Raw genomic sequence first — 18210 nt, 5'->3', positions numbered from 1 at the left:
TTTGGTTACTGTGAATTATTTTTAATAGAAGATTTTTTTCAAATTCCCAAATGGGTGAAATACTTAGAAAGTCATTCTTACTAGTGTTGACTGTTCTAATCTTATTAAGAGTCTCAACAAGCAATACAAAGTTTAACAAAACAGCATAAAAATGAAGGACTCATTGAAAAATCATCTCCATTTCCTAGTTTAATGATGGAGAGCAAAGTATTGCACTTTATTATTCAACACAAAATAATGTAGCCAACAGTAACATACAGGTACACAATTTAATATTTATTATATGCATTTTATATACATTATTTTTCAACAGATGTACGTTTGCTATGTGGTACAATCTTAAAAATTTGCTGATTCATAGTTTGTAAAACAAAAACCTTACAAAACTCATCAAAACTCGCAAACTGATCAGAAAAGTTTTTGGAAGACTAGAAAAAATACTTTATTGTCTTAATCATGCATTACACAAACAAAATCTTTAGTTACACCATAAAATTAAGCACATCTGAAAAAATAAAACAGGGATAACTAGTCCAAACACAGCAAATTTCTGTATCCTGATTCAACTATTTTTGTATCCTATTTGTAATGCAAATAAAATTTTACTCCAAATATTTTTAAACAAGATAGTTTTTGTTTGGAATCATGGTAAACCAAGTTATGCATCTGGGGGAAATCACCTTGATTTGTAACTTAAACTATAAAATATTCCATTTTTAGTCTATTTTAGACTATTCAAAGAGTCCCAAAATAGATATACAGGTTTCTTTAGCACATTAATAAAAGGATATAAAGACCAACAAAAAGTGAAATAAATAATAGGCTATTAGCAAGATGGATAATCCTTGATAAATAAACTTGTAAATACAGTAAGATGTACAAAATATCACATAGTGATAGGATGCCAAGATTAGTTCGTTTTTTTTTCTTTTTAAAGAGTTCATCTGGAGTACTAAACCCCACTGTTTCATTTTAATACACTTAATAGTCCTTGGTTTATATGAAGACAATTATGTGATGATGAAGGTGATTTAGCATCTTTATGAAAGGACTTAGCTGAGCTGTATTAGGCAAAAGAAGGAAAAAGTGTGGTTACACGGCAGCGGGTCAGTGAGATCTCTGTGTTTTAGGGTTGTATAATGCAGAAAAACTTCAATACAATCTTGAGCACTGTTGTGACAGGCTAAATATATAAAAAGACTTATAAAAACTAGAATTTTATCCAAACATTTTGTGCAACTAATGCTAAAATATTTTAAGTTAAATTTTCTTTTTTTTTTTTTAAAGCAAAATAAGTTTAAAAGGGAATCTGTGGCATTCAACTGATAAACAGAAAATCACTAAGAGATGAAAAAAAGCTACTCTTGGAGCTCACTTCCCCCCCAACAAGAGCACCACATTCCTAACCCTAAGGCAGCACACAGAGTCCAAAATAAAAGTCTTTTGTGTAAGATCAGACTCCACATTGGCTTAAAGATACCTAAAAAACAGACATACGCTCAGTTCATATCCAGTACAGGCCACAATTAATGGAGTCCTTTTTATTTGTCCCACGAGATACAGTAATTACAATTAAATTAATGAGCCTGACATTAAGATGTGATTTCCATCAATTTATGCCTGCCTCAAATAGCCTTCACCAGGGCAGATCACACGTAGTGTCGTATCAGTAACCTTTCTGATGGCAGTGATGCAGACCCTCTTTCTGTTCAAGCAAATCTGTTGTTAAGATGTGAGTTTTTGTTGGTTCACACAAATACTTTGGCAAGGGCATCAGCCCCTGCACTGGCAATATATGCTTTTGATGGATGGAAAGCTACATCATAAATCGATTCATCTAATTTCTTCCTATGTGCTGTTATTTCTTGCACACATGTCTTGCTGTCCAAATTCCACAATCTAATAGAACAGTCATGGCCTGTAATAAAAGAACAAATAAAGTATATTATTGAGGAACAATTCTTTTAATAAAGCTGTGGCAGTATAGAAGTTTAGACTTACTTCCAGACATCAGATAGATTCCATTAGGATCTACTGCTAAACTTGTAACAGCATCCAAATGAGCTACCATAGAATGGATCATTTTACCTAAACAAAACATAACAGAAGATAAAGTTTTCACAAACAGTTAATACCTTGTGAGATCAGAAACCATAATATAGCATCAACATAAAATAGACAATCACTACAGCAATATATTTTTTACTGTGGTAAAATACACATAACATAAAATTTACCATTTTAACCATTTGGGAAGGTATCATTCAGTGGCTTTTAGAACATTCGCAGTGATATGCAACCATCACCATTATCCAGTTCAGAACATTTTCATCACTGCAAAAGGAAACCCGTACCCATTAAGCAGTCACTCCCTATTCTCCCCTCCCCCAAAGTCCCTGGTTCCCACTAATTTGCTTTCTTTCTCTTGTGATTTGGCCTATTCTGAATGTTTCATACAGTTGCAATCACACAATAACAAGTGGCTTTTTGTATCTGCCTTCTATCACTTAAAGGTTCCAACTTTTGCCCAGTATACAGGCTTACCTTGTTTTATTACGCTTCACAGATATTGCTGTTTTTTACCAACTGAAGATCTATGGCAACCCTGTGTTGGACAAATCTATTGGTGCCATTTTCCAATAGCACTTGCTCACTTTGTGTCTCTGTCACATTCTGGCAATTCTTGCAAAATTGCAAACCTTTTCAATTTTATTTTATTTGTTATAGTGATCTGGGATGACTGTTTCCAACTTGGTGAAAGCTCAGCAATGGTTAGCATTTTTTTTTGCAATAAGTATTCTTTAATTAAGGTATGTACATTGTTCTTTTAGATATAATGCTATTGCACACTTAGTAGACAACAATATGGTGTAAACATGACTTTTATATGCACTGAGAAACCAAAATTCATTTGACTCACTTTAAATGCCAAATGAGCTTTACTGCAGTGGTATGAAACTGAACCCACACAGGTACGCCTGTAATAATTTTTTAAAGAGAATTTTAATTCTAATGCAGAACTTTCCCAGTTATTCCTAAAAAAAGACATCAGTGTGACATGAATCTGACAGTACCTGGTAGATAGTGGAAAGCATAATGACTGTATGGTGCATCAAAGGCTTAAGATCTATAGTTGGAACTAAACTTAAAACAGAAAAAAATCTTTCTCATTAAGATGTAAAGATTATACAGGATTATTGATAAATAAATCGCTAGAGGATATATCCCTAGCTAAAGATTCTACTATTATTAAATTCATTTACCCTTTGAAATCTCAATCATTTTATACATTAGAAACAAGAAAGAGGGGCAGCACCAGTGGCCCAGCGGTTTAGCACCGCCTTCGGCCTGGGGTATGATCCTGGGGACCCGGGATCGAGTCCCACGTCGGGCTCCCTGCATGGAGCCTGCTTCTCCCTCTGCCTGTGTCTCTGCCTCTCTCTCTCTGTGTCTTTCATGAATAAATAAATAAAATCTTAAAAAAAAAAAAAAAAGAAAGAAAAGAAAAGAGGAGAGGGGTGAGAAATTATTCTGGATTTCCCCAGACAGTAGCAAAAATGCTACTCTGGAAAATGGGATTTAATGGATATCTTCACTGAAGATTTGGCAAGAAAATGGGATTCAATGGGCAAGTTAAAATTAAAAAACAAGTTATGAATACAAAGTTGTATTGCATAAGTACCTTGGGGACAAGAGGATTAGCCTCTGCACTGGCAATATATGCCTTTGATGGCTGGAAAGCAGTATCAAAAATTGATTCATCCAAGAAGGAATAAAATAGCAAATACTGATATTTTAAAAATTTCCTCCCCTTTCACTCTGCAGAAGTCTTTATTACTCAAATACCTGAGCAGCTCCTGATGAGAGACCTCCAGAATTCTAGTCCCAATCATTTTTGGTCCCCTAATGACATTTCCACACTGGGACATGAAATAGATCTACTTTCATTACTATAGCTCCTGGACTGAATATAAAGCCACAACATAATTAAATGTGCAAAAAGTTACTCTGAAAAACATAAAAGGTTCTATCACTTTCTGGTAATACTAACATCATCAATTAAGTAGGAAATTAGTGTCTCAACATACCAAATCACATTTGTCTGTTTCTCACTAATACTAATAACTAAAAATAATTTTAGAGATTCTACTCTGCTATCCTGAGAAACAGCACAATCATTCAACATATGATCTTTTAACTGTTTAGCCCCACATAATTCATCAGGTCTAGAATCCATTTCTTGCAACATTCCTATTAAAAACAAACAAAAAACAAAACAAAACAAAACAAAACAACTCCCAAAAATACAAGCATGAAATGGCAGAGCTCCAGGCCAATAATCTCAAATTATCAGAAGTTAAATACCATGCATCATTAGCTTCCCTTAAAATGTCAAATCTCTGGCAGTAAGTCTTAATTCACAAATCTAGTTCTCTCCTAAGAACGATCCTGTATCTCCTAAATTTAACATGTCTTAAAGCAAAGAATTCTTTCATCCAAACAAATCTCCTCACAAAACTTCAGTCACAAAACTTCTGACACTTCCTTAGGATTCCTTCTTTGCCAACATATATTTGCAGCTTCGCATATTTAACCAATTTCACTTTGCCTCATGCCTCTCTGCTACTTACTATCTCTCCTCACTGACCAAAAATTAATTCTCTCCTTCCATAATGGAGGAAAATAAATGATGTCACCTGTTCTCCCTTTTCTGGCACCTTAAGCACCTTTGATTTGGGTAATCATTACTGTGAGCCTCTATGAAATGGGGAAGAAAAAGCTATTTTTAAAAAATGTAGACTCTGGAAGCAAACTGCATGCAGCATGTGAATCCATCAACCCCATAATTTCTCTCTGCTGTGTAACAATGAACAAATTAGAAACTTCTCTTAAGCCTTTTATTTCAAGTGTAAAATGGAAATAATACCTTATCTACCTTATAGAAGAACAAATAATGTTACTTTATGTAAATCAAATAGAATGATGTCTCCACTTGAAGCAAGACACCACTAGAAATTAAATTCTAAGAGGACCAGATATTTTGTTTTGTTCACAAAGCACTGAAAATTCTGCCAAGGATATGGCAGACACTCAATAAATTGTACTGAATGAATGAGCCCACAATGATTTCAGGATCTTCAGTCTCCAACTCCCCCAAATCCTTAACTTGTACACCTCCCAAACTCACTATCACTAAGCTAAGTTCCTCAGAGGCACAGTATATGCAACTTAAATGTCTATCTCTACCAAAATTTTAAAAACCATGAACCCTTAATAACTCTCTACAACAAACATTAGAAACTGAAATTATAAATTATTTAAAGTCAAAGATCTCCTAGGTAATGCAATTTACATAATCTTTCTAAACCAATTTTACAAACCCCCACTCAAATATTATAAGTGGTTTTCACAGTGCACAGCATAAACAGAAATCCATTATTCTTAGCCTGGCTCTGAAAAGTCCCTAATATTTTCTCTTCTCCAAACTTACCTCTTCAGCTTTACCTATAAGAAGCTTCTATTCCAGCCCAAGTTCCTATCACCATCCTGCCTCTGTTCAAAATAGGCCCTTATCTGGAATTTCCTACTACCTTCTTCACTTAAAAAAACAACACAAAACTTACCATTTTTTCAAAGCAAAGATCAAACCCTCACTATGAAGACTCCTTTATCTAGCATGGCTCATCTTACTGCATGTATGAATGTACACATGTGCATACACACAGAGACACATGTTCTATTTTCCCCAAACAAGTGCCATGCAGAACACAAAAACTAAAAATATTTTTTGTTCAAATCTAAGAATTCATGGAATCTATCCAAAGTATTAATTTCTATGTTTCAGATGAAAATAATACAATAAACATACCAGTCATTTGATAGAATATTCCATTAAAAACTTAGCTGTAAACAACAGAAAATATTCTAGTTTACCACATTTAAATGAGTTACCAATTTTCAGGGAAAAAAATTCTCTGGAAACAGTATATCTGAATGGAATTTACAGTTTAATTTCACACAATGTTATGCATAGTGAAACAGGATTTAGAAAGAATTTTTCTATTGTTAAGAGTCTATTGCTGGGGCACCTGGGTGGCTCAATGGTTGTTGAGGGTCTGCCTTTGGCTCAGGTCATGATCCCGGAATCCTGGGATCAAGTCCCACATCAAGCTCCCTGCAGGGAAGTCTGCTTCTCCCTCTGCCTATGTCTCTGCCTCTCTCTGTGTCTCTCATGAATAAATTCTGCTGTTAATACAGCTACTAAAATTTCTGACCTTCCTCCTACAAACGTAAATGTAAATCTTCAATAGTTAACCTTAAAAGAATCTCAGAAATACAGTAAAGGAAATTATCTGAAAAAAAATTTTTTAAAATGATTCTCAACTTGTTCTACTGAGTTACAAGGAATCTGTCCATTAAAGTATTATTTGAACACAGGGATTTATTTTAAGACTCTAGAGATTAATAATTATAACCACATCCTATATAACCTTCAAAGAGAAATCTGTAGAGGGGCACCTGGCAGGCTCAGTCGACAGATCATCTGATTCTTGATTTTAGGATCATGGAGCCTACTTGAATGAATGAATCAATGAATGAATGACATTTCAAAAAGATCTATAGTTTTGATTTGTTGTCTTGCTTGATAATCTGCTGCCCTGCAATAATGTTGCAATTAACTTCTAAATTTCTTACTTGGAAGTCCTTTAATACCCGTTTTAGCTTCTTAAAGAAGCCTAAAATACAAACAGTATTTTATGTGGTATTCTAATAACAGATGAAACAGAGGTCATTAAAGAAACCACCCTACAGCCAAATTAAAATTTAATTTGACTTCTATATAACTGGTAAGTTTCCTCACAGAAGAACTAGAGGGAGAATAACAATAAACAATTTCCAGATTTCATCATTTCATCTCCTGAGGAATAATTCTAAGAGTATATCTGAAATGCCAAACTCCAGGCCTTTCACAACAGAATATAAAAGAAAAAATTTCAAATGGATGGGTTTATATTTAACATGACATGGAGAAAATGTAATTGGTATTATAAAGTATTATATACACTTAAGGGGCAGAACTTAACATGGAAGTGTACCACATTAAGTAAAGCAGAAATCGGAGTTAAAATGGTGTACCTGGCAATTTTTAAGGCCAAAAGTTAGTATGTCTTACATAAAAAGAATAGCATTTTTGATCATCGTAAGTTTACAATATTAAGACTAAAAAGAAAGACAACCAACTTACCCGTTTTATTGTCAAAAAATTTGATGTGTCTATCTTCATGAGCAGTTATTGTAACAGGAAGTGTGGGATGACTTACTACTCTGTTAATGTGTTTATTGGATTGTAAACCTGAAAAATAAAGGAAAATAATGCACTAAAATTCAAATCTTCAGTTAAAATTTAGATGATGGCCTTTCTAGGCTTACCAAAAAATAAGAATCATTAAAATATTAACGCATTTGTGTAAAATAAAAATCTGAAAACTAAAACTCTAGGGAGATATAGTTTCTGAAAACATACATGTAAGCTATCATGTCCTATAATAATGGACAGTATAGTACTAAGCTCAAATTTAAGAAAAATTAGAAATATTTTAATGCAGAATGTCAGTATGTGGTTTAGAATCTTAAAGATCCACAGTAATTATTACTTTAAATAAACAGCCCATGCAAAAGACATGAACAGAAATTTCAGAGGAAGACACAGACATGACCAACAAGCACATGAGAAAATGCTCCGCATCACTGGCCATCAGGGAAATACAAATCAAAACCACAATGAGATACCACCTCACACCAGTGAGAATGGGGAAAATTAACAAGGCAGGAAACCACAAATGTTGGAGAGGATGTAGAGAAAGGGGAAAAAAAGATCTGCCCTATGACCCAGCAAATTGCACTGCTGGGGATTTACTCCAAAGATACAGATGCAGTGAAACGCTGGGACACCTGCACCCCAATGTTTATAGCAGCAATGTCCACAATAGCCAAACTGTGGAAGGAGCCTCGATGTCCACTGAAAAATGATGGATAAATAAGATGTGGTATATGCAGGGGATCCCTGGGTGGCTCAGAGGTTAAGCGCCTGCCTTTGGCCCAGAGCGCGATCCTGGAGTCCCAGGATCGAGTTCCGCGTCGGGATCCTGGCATGGAGCCTGCTTCTCCCTCCGCCTGTGTCTCTGCCTCTCTTTCTCTCTATCATGAATAAATAAATAAATAAATCTTAAAAAAAAAAAGATGTGGTATATGTATACAATGGAATATTACTCAGCCATTAGAAACAACAAATACCCACTATTTGGTTCGAGGTGGAGAGACCTGGAGGGTATTATGCTGAGTGAAATAAGTCAATCAGAAAAGGACAAACATTATATGGTCTCATTCATTTGGGGAATATAAAAATTAGTGAAAGGGAATAAAGGGAAAGGAGAGAAAATGAGTGAAAATATCAGTGAGGGTGACAAAACATGAGAGACACCTAACTCTGGGAAATGAACAAAGGGTAGTGGAAGGGGAAGTGGGCGGGGGTTTGGGGTGACTGGGTGATGGGAAATGAGGGGGGCACTTGGCGGGATGAGCACTTGGGTGTTATGCTATATGTTGGCAAATTGAACTCCAATGAAAAAAATTAAAAATAAGTAAAATAATAAAATAAAAAAATAAACAGCCCGTGAATGAATAATAAGCATTTAATGAAAAAATTCACAAGAAAAATCACATGTTTGTAAGGAACCACTCCCATCCAACCCACACTCACAGAAAAACCACAAAGAACAGCAATCCATGTTCTTAGGGACGAGACCTTTCTTTGCTACCAAGCTCTTAATTTCTTATTAGAGATGAGGGAAAAACAGAGAGGGATCAAAACTAATGGGAAAATAACATTATTAGATTTTAACTATCAGTCATTCCACATATATATAAGAATTCTTAACTGAACTTAGACACACTACCCATGTAAGAAGGAGAAAGGGACTAGAGATGAAAAAATGCTGGGAAACACACTTCTTTAACTATAATTTGGTTTGAGATTTGACCATGAAACAATCTAAATGGTTTAAATAATTACAAAATGTTTTTTTAAAAGATTTTTATTTATTCATTCATGAGAGACAGAGAAAAAGAGAGAGAGAGAGAGAGAAAGAGAGAGAGAGAGAGAGACACACAGGCAGAGGGAGAAACAGGCCCCATGCAGGGAGCCTGATGTGGGACTTAATTCCGGGTCTCCAGGGTCAGGTCCTGGGCTGAAGGCGGTGCTAAACTGCTGAGCCACCTGGGCTGCCCATAAAATGATTTTTTAAAAGCAACCCCCCCCCAAAAAAAACACCAAAAAGTAAAATTAAACAAATGAATGTTAACTAGATATCCAACTGGGGTATAAGCAGACAAACAAAATGAATAATTTCAAGTGACTTTATTTTTTAAAAGATTTTATTTATATGACACAAAGAGAGAGCAAGCACAAGCAGGGGGAGAGGGGGAAGCAGGCTCCCTGCTCAGCAGGAAGTCCAACAAAAGGCTCAATTCCAGAACCCTGGGATCATGACCTGAGGCAAAAGCAGAGGCTTAACCAACCAAGCCACTCAGATGCCCCCTCAATTGACTTTAAAGCACAGTAATTAGACTGTATCATCTCTAGTGGAATGCATTGTGAATATGAAACTATTATCAGTAATCAAACTATTGGTGGTGGTGTTGGTTTTGTTATTCTGAGATGATTGTACTGTAGAATAAATCAAATGAGAGACGATGATGATTTTGCTGAGAATCAAGAGTTTCAGCATGATTAAGATGAGGTAAAAAGCAACGAGATAAATCTGAATTTTAATGGGAAATATTTGTATGAAATTATCAGTGTTTTTCTTTCCTTTTTTTAAAATACATTTCTAGCTCTGTCCACTGAAAAAGCCTAAACCAATGAGCAACTCAAGAGCCATAAAAGCCATGAGGACAAATCCAAAAGCCTAGGTATACCTATATTGCAGTCTCTAAATGCCATTTTTCCACTCAAAGAAACCATGGCTTCTTAGAGAGATGCATGCTTTCAGTCTGGGGCACAAAATGAACAAGATTAACCCAAAACATCTTGCCACATCAGAAAGTAAGAAAGCTATTAATGACTACCAGAGTCATGTCAAAAGGGTTCAAGAGCCAACCTGAATACTAGCCAAACATGAAACAATCTGAGGAATGATAAAGATAATATCTGCAATAGACTAAAACACATCTGATACATTTATATCTGAGATTAGGGATTATAATGGTAATAAAAACAACACCCAAAAGGCTGAATGATCATCTCTGGGTAATGCTAGGAAACCACCTCATTATGAAAACTGATAAAGTGGGGGAGGGTTCAGTATTAATCTTTCTCTTCACTTATAATCACTAACTGCAGGGTAACCAAATTATTGATGAACAGTGTTCCTTTTAATAGAAATATTCTAGCTATTAAGTGGAGAAGGAATGAAAGAATTAGAAAATAATTTTTCAACAGAATTAATGGATGTGGGTAATGATCATCAAGACTTTACATAAGAAAACGATAAACCAGACAATATTTACTCCTGATAAAAGCTCACAAGTTACTATAATGTAGTCTTGCCAAAAACTTTTAAAAACTTTATAATGAAGACAAAAACATTAAACCCAAATATGAACAAGTCTCTAGATCTATAACCTGTTTACAGGAAATAAAATGAAAAGAGAAAGCACATTAAAATGATACCACAAGGATGCAACCAGCAAAAACCAAGCTGTAGAAACCTACAAGGCAAATGATCCAATTTCTTCAATAAAAAAATGCAAGGGAAATAAAAGAGATAAAGAAGAAACTAGAGAGACACTATCAACCAATTACAATACATAGGCCTTATTCGGAACCTTATTTAAATAAACTGTAAAACATATACCACATTCTACACTTACAACATGGGCCATTCATACAAAATTATTGGAAATGGATGTTACTTTCCTCAGGCTTATATTATTTTCTCTACTGTCATATGTATTTCCATTAAAACCTTTTTAAAAAGATTTATTTATCTATCTATCTATTTATTTAGAGAGCGAGAGCGCGTGCGCTTAAGTGGGTGGAGGGAAAGAAGAAAGGGAGAAACAGACTCCCCACTGAGCAGAGAGCCCTACTCAGGGATCATGACCTGAAAGGCAGATGCTTAACCGACTGAGCCACCCAGGCGCCCCTGTATTTCCACTAAAACTTTAAAATTATTTCCTCTACTTTCACATTTATATTTTGCTCTACTCTCTCTGATCCCCTAAACTCTCCAAGCTTTTAAGCATAATTTGAGAAAACTGCAAAAATAATGTAAAGGAATACAACTATAACGCAGTTGAAGTTGTATCATAAATTCATCATAAATTCAAATAGTCAAAATGTAAAACTTAAAAGATCACCCTCTATTGTGTAATAATAATCCTTTTTAAGTTTCAAAGAAACCTATGAAAACTTACCAGAATCTATCTGTGATGAAAGCATCACCAATGATTGTGATGTTTCTAAGTCATAAATTACTGTACTACCAGTGTTGAAAGAGGTCACCATATGAGCTGGATCACAGCCTATAAAGTCAACCGATGTAGGTATTCCATGCTCTGAAAAGAAACCCGAAGAGAGTCAATATAAAAACAATTTAGAAATCCCTGTTTGCTAATAAGAAAAAGGAACTCAAGTGTTTTTGAAATAATGTTCATAATGAAAAAGAGAGCAATTATGTTAGGGTAGTGAGATATAATAGGCAACTTCCGTTCAATTATTTTTAGTTGTTATAATATTCTATTTAACAGAAGGAAATATAGTTGGAGATCTCAAAGTTATGAGGAGATATGTACAGAAGTCATTTGTTCTTTTATGCATTTTCTTCTAAGAAAAAAAAATCTAGGTGAGTCTTCTGGCTGACTTGCCATATTTATTTTTTACTGTAAAATGATAAATTAGCATTTTCACATCACTTTCTTGGGAGATTGCACTGGTTTGAGACTTATAGCCATATCGAGTAGCTCACACAAGTTGAATTTTTAGATCTCTGAAAATAAATCTTGGAGTCTGGAATCTACCGATGCAGTACTATCCTACCATGTCCTGAGCAGCAATTTGTCTTCAACAGATTAAATTCAATTAGCCAGATCACGCACAACGAGGTGAAATCCAAAGTGTCAAACAATTAATTATCCAGATGAAGTAAAAGCAACAAATATCTAAATAAATTTTTACCTCAAAAGTTTGAGTAATTGAAAAATTAGCATTATCACTAAGGTATCTGAGAGATCTTACAAAAAGTAAACATATACTATTTATCTAAAATGCTTTAAGACAAAACATAATTTCTAATAAAAAGAAAAGGTCTGGTTTTTAAAAATAACTTAAAAATGACTCAAAAAACCTAATGCCAGCACATAAACATATATAAATAAAAGTTATCACAAAGCAAACTGCTTAAAGCTTTCTTTAACAGGAAAAGATTTGAAATTCTACATGTAACTCAGTTTGTACTTCCTACTTAGGGGTGCTGATTCAATGATTATAAGGCTAGACTTCTCATTCAGTGTGCTCATATGTATTAGGTATGCTTACGACTGTGATCCCTTCAGTCTTTGAGTGCAGCCACCCAGAACAAGTGGAGAGCCTCATGTTATTCCTATGAGCAGCCTCATTTGTCTACTTCACGATTACAAAGTTTTATTTTTTAAATAGGACATGTCCTGGAAAAAGTCAAATAGCACTGAGCTATAGGATACACTTGCTTATACGAAATGACTTGCTTATAAGAAATGCTAAGAGTAAAAAGATTATCATGACAAGCTTTATGAAATTCTTTCAACGTGTCTCTTGGAGTAGCAAAGAAATAGTAATCATCTGCTTTGTCCTTTCTATCTTCCAAATTCTAAAAAAAATTAGCGTTTTTTTTTTATAGGGCAAAATTTACTTACCCTTGTCTCCATTGTAAGTGCAAATACATGGCAATTTTTCTTGTGGATTCCATAACCTAACAGTGCCATCTGCTGAACAAGACAGTAATTGATTTTTTATGCCACTATAAGCAAGACCCCAGACAGCATCTGTATGTGCAACTAAAGTGCCAGCTAGAACATTTGGCTCTGGGAAGAAACAACAAACAAACACAAATTAGCTAAAAGAAGTTGGAAAAAAATGTTTTGGATAAAGATAACTCACCATATAATTAAGTATAAAGACTACCCATAATGGTCATAAGAAGAACTGAAGTGGTCATCTTTAAATTGTGGAATTATGGGTTATTTTTTATCCCCACCATAATTCTTTCCTGTATTCTTGGAATTTTCTATAAAGAACGTACACTTTCAAAAAACAGCTTTAATGATATATAATTCTCGTATCACATAATTCACCAATTTAAAGTGTATAATTTGAGGGGGCACCTGGGTGGCTCAGTTGCCCAATGCCTAGCTTTGGCTCAGGTCATGATCTCAGGGGCCTAGAATCAAGCCCCATGTTGGGCTCCACAGCAGGGAGTCTGCTTGTCCTTCTCCCTGAGCCCCTGTCTGCCTCCACTCTTGCTCGCCCTCTTTCTCTCTCAAATAAATAAAATCTTAAAAAAAAAGAAAGTGTACAATTCAATGGCTGTTATTATACAATCAATTTTAGGACATTTCCATCACTTATTAGCCATTCCCACCCCCCACGCCCAATTCTTCCTGATTTTCTGCAGCCCACATAACCACTAATCTACTTTGTTTCTCTAAGTTTGTCTATTCTGGACATTTCATACAACTGGCCTTTTGTGACCGGCATAATGTTTCCGAGGTTCATCCATGTTATAGCATGTCTCTCAGTACATGAGAGACATGCTATAACATTCTTTTTTTTTTTTTAAGAATTTCTTCTAAATGCCAAATAATATCCATTGAATAGATATACTACATTTTACATATCCATTTACCGTTTGATGGACATGGTGGCTAATAATAACACTGTGCACCATCTGGCCTACAATCCTGTTTCTCTAGAAAATTCCGACTTTCCACAACTATTTCTTATTATCTCCAGAATTTTCAGTTTCCAACTTCCCTTCTTCAGAATGATTATCTCTGATTATCGATTTCACTGAGAAAATACAGCAATAAAATTAAGAACCCCTCTCCTGTCTTTCCTCCACTTAATCTACTTACTAGTGTCTAGAGCCACCTTACTCCTTGCTTCTAGATAGAAGTAAGAACTGTCTACTTTCTTCTCAAATGATAATTCTATCAGGTAAATTCTGGATTCCATTCAACCTACTAACTTGCTTTCATGTTTCTAGTTTCCCTACTATACAATAATTCTCCTTCTCCTTAGGATCATTACCACAGCAAACAAATATGCTCTAGAATCTACTGACTCAAATAAAAACCTTGTTATCACCCTTCCAACAGATAGCAGAAGAGCATATTGAGTAAAATGCATTTTTTACCTTTCATTCACTCTCTAAATCAGTGAAACATGGTTTCTCATAGCATCACTACACCAAAATAACTTTTTTTCCACCAAAATAACTCTTGCTAAAATCACCAATGACAAACTTTCTTCTATCAAGTTTAATAAAATTTTTCTTTTCTTTTCTTTTTTTTTTTTTAGATTATTTATTTGAGAGAGCGAGAAAACAAAAGAGTAAGCATAGAGGAAGAGGGAGAGGCAGACTCCCTGCTGAGGAGAGCCTGATATGGGCCTCGATCTCAGGACCCTGTGATCATGACCTGAGCCAAAGGCAGACACTTAACCGACTGAACCACTCAGGTTCCCCAAATTTTTCTTTCTTTGAACATTTTTTTCTTGGTTATTCTCATCACATTGCTTTTCATCCAGAGTGTGCCTTGAAAAGTTGCCCACAGGTCCCTTCACCCTCTGCTCTGATCTTAGTCCCAGCATCCAACCTCTCGCTAAGACCCAGGTGACCTATTTGTCATATATAAAAAAAAAAAGGAACTTTGCTATCTATCCTCATATTAGACCTCTTAGCAAAATATGAAAGTGCAGATTGCTACCTTGTTCTCAAAATGTTTTTTTCTTTTGGTATGCTTCCATGATCCCACATTTTCCTGTACCTGCTCCTTCCTCACAGGCCACTCGTTCTCAGTTTTCTTTTTTTATAAGATTTTATTTACTTATTCATGAGAGACAGAGAGAGAGAGAGAGAGAGAGAGAGAGAGAGAGAGAGAGAGAGAGAGGCAGAGAGGCAGAGAAGCAGAGACACAGGCAGAGGAAGAAGCAGGCTCCACGCAAGGAGTCTGATAGGGAACTCGATCCCGGGACTCCGGGATTATGCCCTGGGCCGAAGGCAGGTGCTCAACCCCTGAGCCACCTTGGTCTCTCTCCTTCTCAGTTTTCTTTGCTGGCTCTCCTGCTCTAGTCACTCTCCCAATGTCAGAGTTCCTCCGTACTTGCCTTCCCTTTGTGCCCTGCACAACATACCTTCCCCTGTGTTATACAATCCATTCTCCTATCTTGATTATTAACTACTTGATAGTAGTAACCTGAACATGACTGAAATCTAAAGCCATCATCTTTAATCTTTTCACACCTGTTCTGCCCCCATTTCAATATGCTACCATTATATACCAACTGCTCATGTCAAAAAATACAGAAGTGGTGATAAAAATGTCCTGAATTAGACAGTGGTGATGGATGCACAGTCCTGTGAATATAGTAAAAACTACTGAACTGTATACATAAAAAAGGTGAATTTTGTCATGTGAATTATATCTTTAAAAAGCTGTTTTAAAAAGTAACAAAATTAAGAATCACTTACCCATCACTTTGTCCACTCAATCACTATCCACTTTATCACCAGATTCTGCCTATCCTATCTACTTCCCAATGCATCCCAAATCCGTTTCTCTCCCAACCACTCTGCTACCAACTGCTTCACTGTCCTCATGACCATGGAAACATTACCTTTCACCTAGTCTACTAGTCCCCTACACTACAACTTTACATTGTAACATTATATTAGTATTCTTTTCTTCACTTTTCCCACTCCAATCTATTCTCCTTACAATAACCAGAGTCACCTTTTAAAATCCATCTTTACTGGTCACTTCCTGGCTTAAAATTCTTTATTAAAAGCTTCCTTTTTTTTAAAAAAAAATAACTTACTTATTTATTTATCTGAGAGAGAGAGAGCGTGTGAGTGAGCAAGCAGGAGGAACAGAGGGAGAAAGAATCTTAAGCAGACTCTGTGCTGAGTGCAGAGATTGTCCCAGGCTCAGTTCCATGACACTGAGATCATAACCTGGGCCAAAACCAAGAGTCGGACACTCAAATGACTGAGCTACCAGGAACCCCTGAAGGTTTCCTTTCATCCTTTAGATTTTGTCTTAAATGTCACTGTTTTGGACTATATCTAAAGAGACTCTCTTTCATATTACTTTTATCTTCATACTGTTTATTATAATTTCTAGCCACAGACTCCACTCCCTAGCTTTTTTTAATGTCTGTCTTTTTCATTAGACTGATTCTTATTTCCTGATGTACAGCCTAACACTATACCTGACAAATTTAGGCACCAAGTGTGTCTTAAATAAAAAGACCAAAGAGCTCTTGAATTTATGTAAATGAACCATTAAGTAGACCACTGTTTATTCAACCATTCTCCTATTTGTTTCTACTCTTTTCTGCTAAATATTTTAAGCTTAAAAAATTGTTCCTTGTATTAAATTTTATTCTCCCTTTAAATAGTACTAAAATTAATTAATGTTCTAATTAATATAATTTTGTTATTTCTGGACACAAAGTACCACTTCACAGGCTTAAATATTCCATGCCACAATACTGCTTATTTTTTATCTTTAATAAAGCAAATTAATAATAAATGAAAACTTAAGCAAGGAGACTAATACATTTTTAAACAACCTTATAATAATATTTTGTTAGCTCCATTCACTTAAAAAAGTTATTTTAAACCTTTCACTTACCATATGTATCATATGGATCCACATTAGGGCTAGGCATATTCCACCACTGGATGGTTGCATCAATACCACCACTAAAACACTGTTCTCCATTAGAACTAATAGCTAATGACAAAACAGGACCACTATTACAGGAAAAGAGGGAAAAAATTACTTATAAAGCTATGAAGAAACTCATTATCTGTATCTCCCCAACCTCTAAATTTATGTTGTATCTAAAAACTGTTTAAAATAAAAATAATAAACATGTAAATTTGAACAGCACTGATTATACTCTAATACAATTACTAATCAAATGAAGTATTACTCAACTAATGTCTTTTCTAATATAAACAAATATGATAAAATTATAAGGTCTGAGGATTAATAATAATTAACAATAACTATAGTTGTTAATTTAAGTATAGATTCAATAAAACTTACATGTGGGCCCTAAATGTGTAGATAGGCTCTACATCTAAAGAGGCACTCCTAAAAGAGGAGAAAAGAAAGGTGGGGGAGGAAAAGGTAATTACATAACTGTAAATCACTGGCTGACATTCAAGGTTCAAGAATCATTAAGTAAGATCAAATGAATGCATACAAAAAAAAGTAGAACCATAAATAATAATAGTTATGAGTAAATTTGGAAGGAAAAAAAGGCTAGTATGAAAATACTTGCTTTTTGGCAGGAACTGTTTTTTGCAAGTTCCAAAGTTTCAGAGTATGGTCCTCAGAGGCAGTAACCAGCACAGGTTCTACAGGATGAAAAGCTAATGCCCGTACTCCATCGAAATGGCTACGTAGTGTATACTTGGGGTTCCATGTCTTTCGAAAGGCATCTTTATTGGCAGGCAACTAAAAAGAAAGAGTGCAATATTTAGTGGTAAAAGTAGTAAACTGATAGGCATGTGGAGTTTTGTGTGTTTTGGTGTGTTTAAAATATATATATTTAACTGCTTTGCTAAAATGTCCAGTGGAAATTTAATGTACCTTAAAAACTTTATAACAGATCTTTATCATTTAATAAATGATACTAAGAAGAATAACTTCAAATTAGCTTTCAAATACCTAGATCAAATGAAGAGTTCCTTAAACTGTTTTACCTAATCATCAGGCTAAACCCAAAGGTCCTATTAAACGTTAGATGAGAGCAACAAAAACTACCATGCTGCAATGCTTTACATGAAAACAGTAAGATTATATAAATGACTACCAAAAATCCAAGAGAACATTATTAATACAGTTGTCATTTAGCAAATTAGCATGTGAAATTTTTAA

At 34.9% G+C, this 18210-nt stretch overlaps 1 protein-coding gene across 4 annotated transcripts in view; it reads right to left on the bottom strand.

Annotated features, from left to right (window-relative positions):
* Positions 1-255: 255 nt before the first annotated feature.
* The window catches only part of STRN3 (striatin 3), a 111909-nt gene continuing 93954 nt past the window's right edge, over positions 256-18210 (bottom strand). For all 4 annotated transcript variants that reach the window (XM_055309219.1, XM_055309220.1, XM_055309221.1 and 1 more), the window contains 8 exons: positions 17612-17787; positions 17374-17421; positions 16954-17075; positions 12955-13122; positions 11479-11619; positions 7247-7354; positions 2002-2088; positions 256-1918 (listed from right to left, as the gene is read on the bottom strand). In XM_055309219.1, the coding sequence (XP_055165194.1) occupies positions 1749-1918; positions 2002-2088; positions 7247-7354; positions 11479-11619; positions 12955-13122; positions 16954-17075; positions 17374-17421; positions 17612-17787 (1020 nt within the window). In that variant the 3' untranslated portion in view covers positions 256-1748. The remainder of the gene's footprint in view (positions 1919-2001; positions 2089-7246; positions 7355-11478; positions 11620-12954; positions 13123-16953; positions 17076-17373; positions 17422-17611; positions 17788-18210) is intronic.

The sequence above is a fragment of the Nyctereutes procyonoides genome, unplaced genomic scaffold, assembly GCF_905146905.1.
Source record: "Nyctereutes procyonoides isolate TBG_1078 unplaced genomic scaffold, NYPRO_anot_genome, whole genome shotgun sequence".
NCBI lineage: Eukaryota > Metazoa > Chordata > Mammalia > Carnivora > Canidae > Nyctereutes > Nyctereutes procyonoides.
This window is presented reverse-complemented; position numbering and strand designations above follow the sequence as displayed.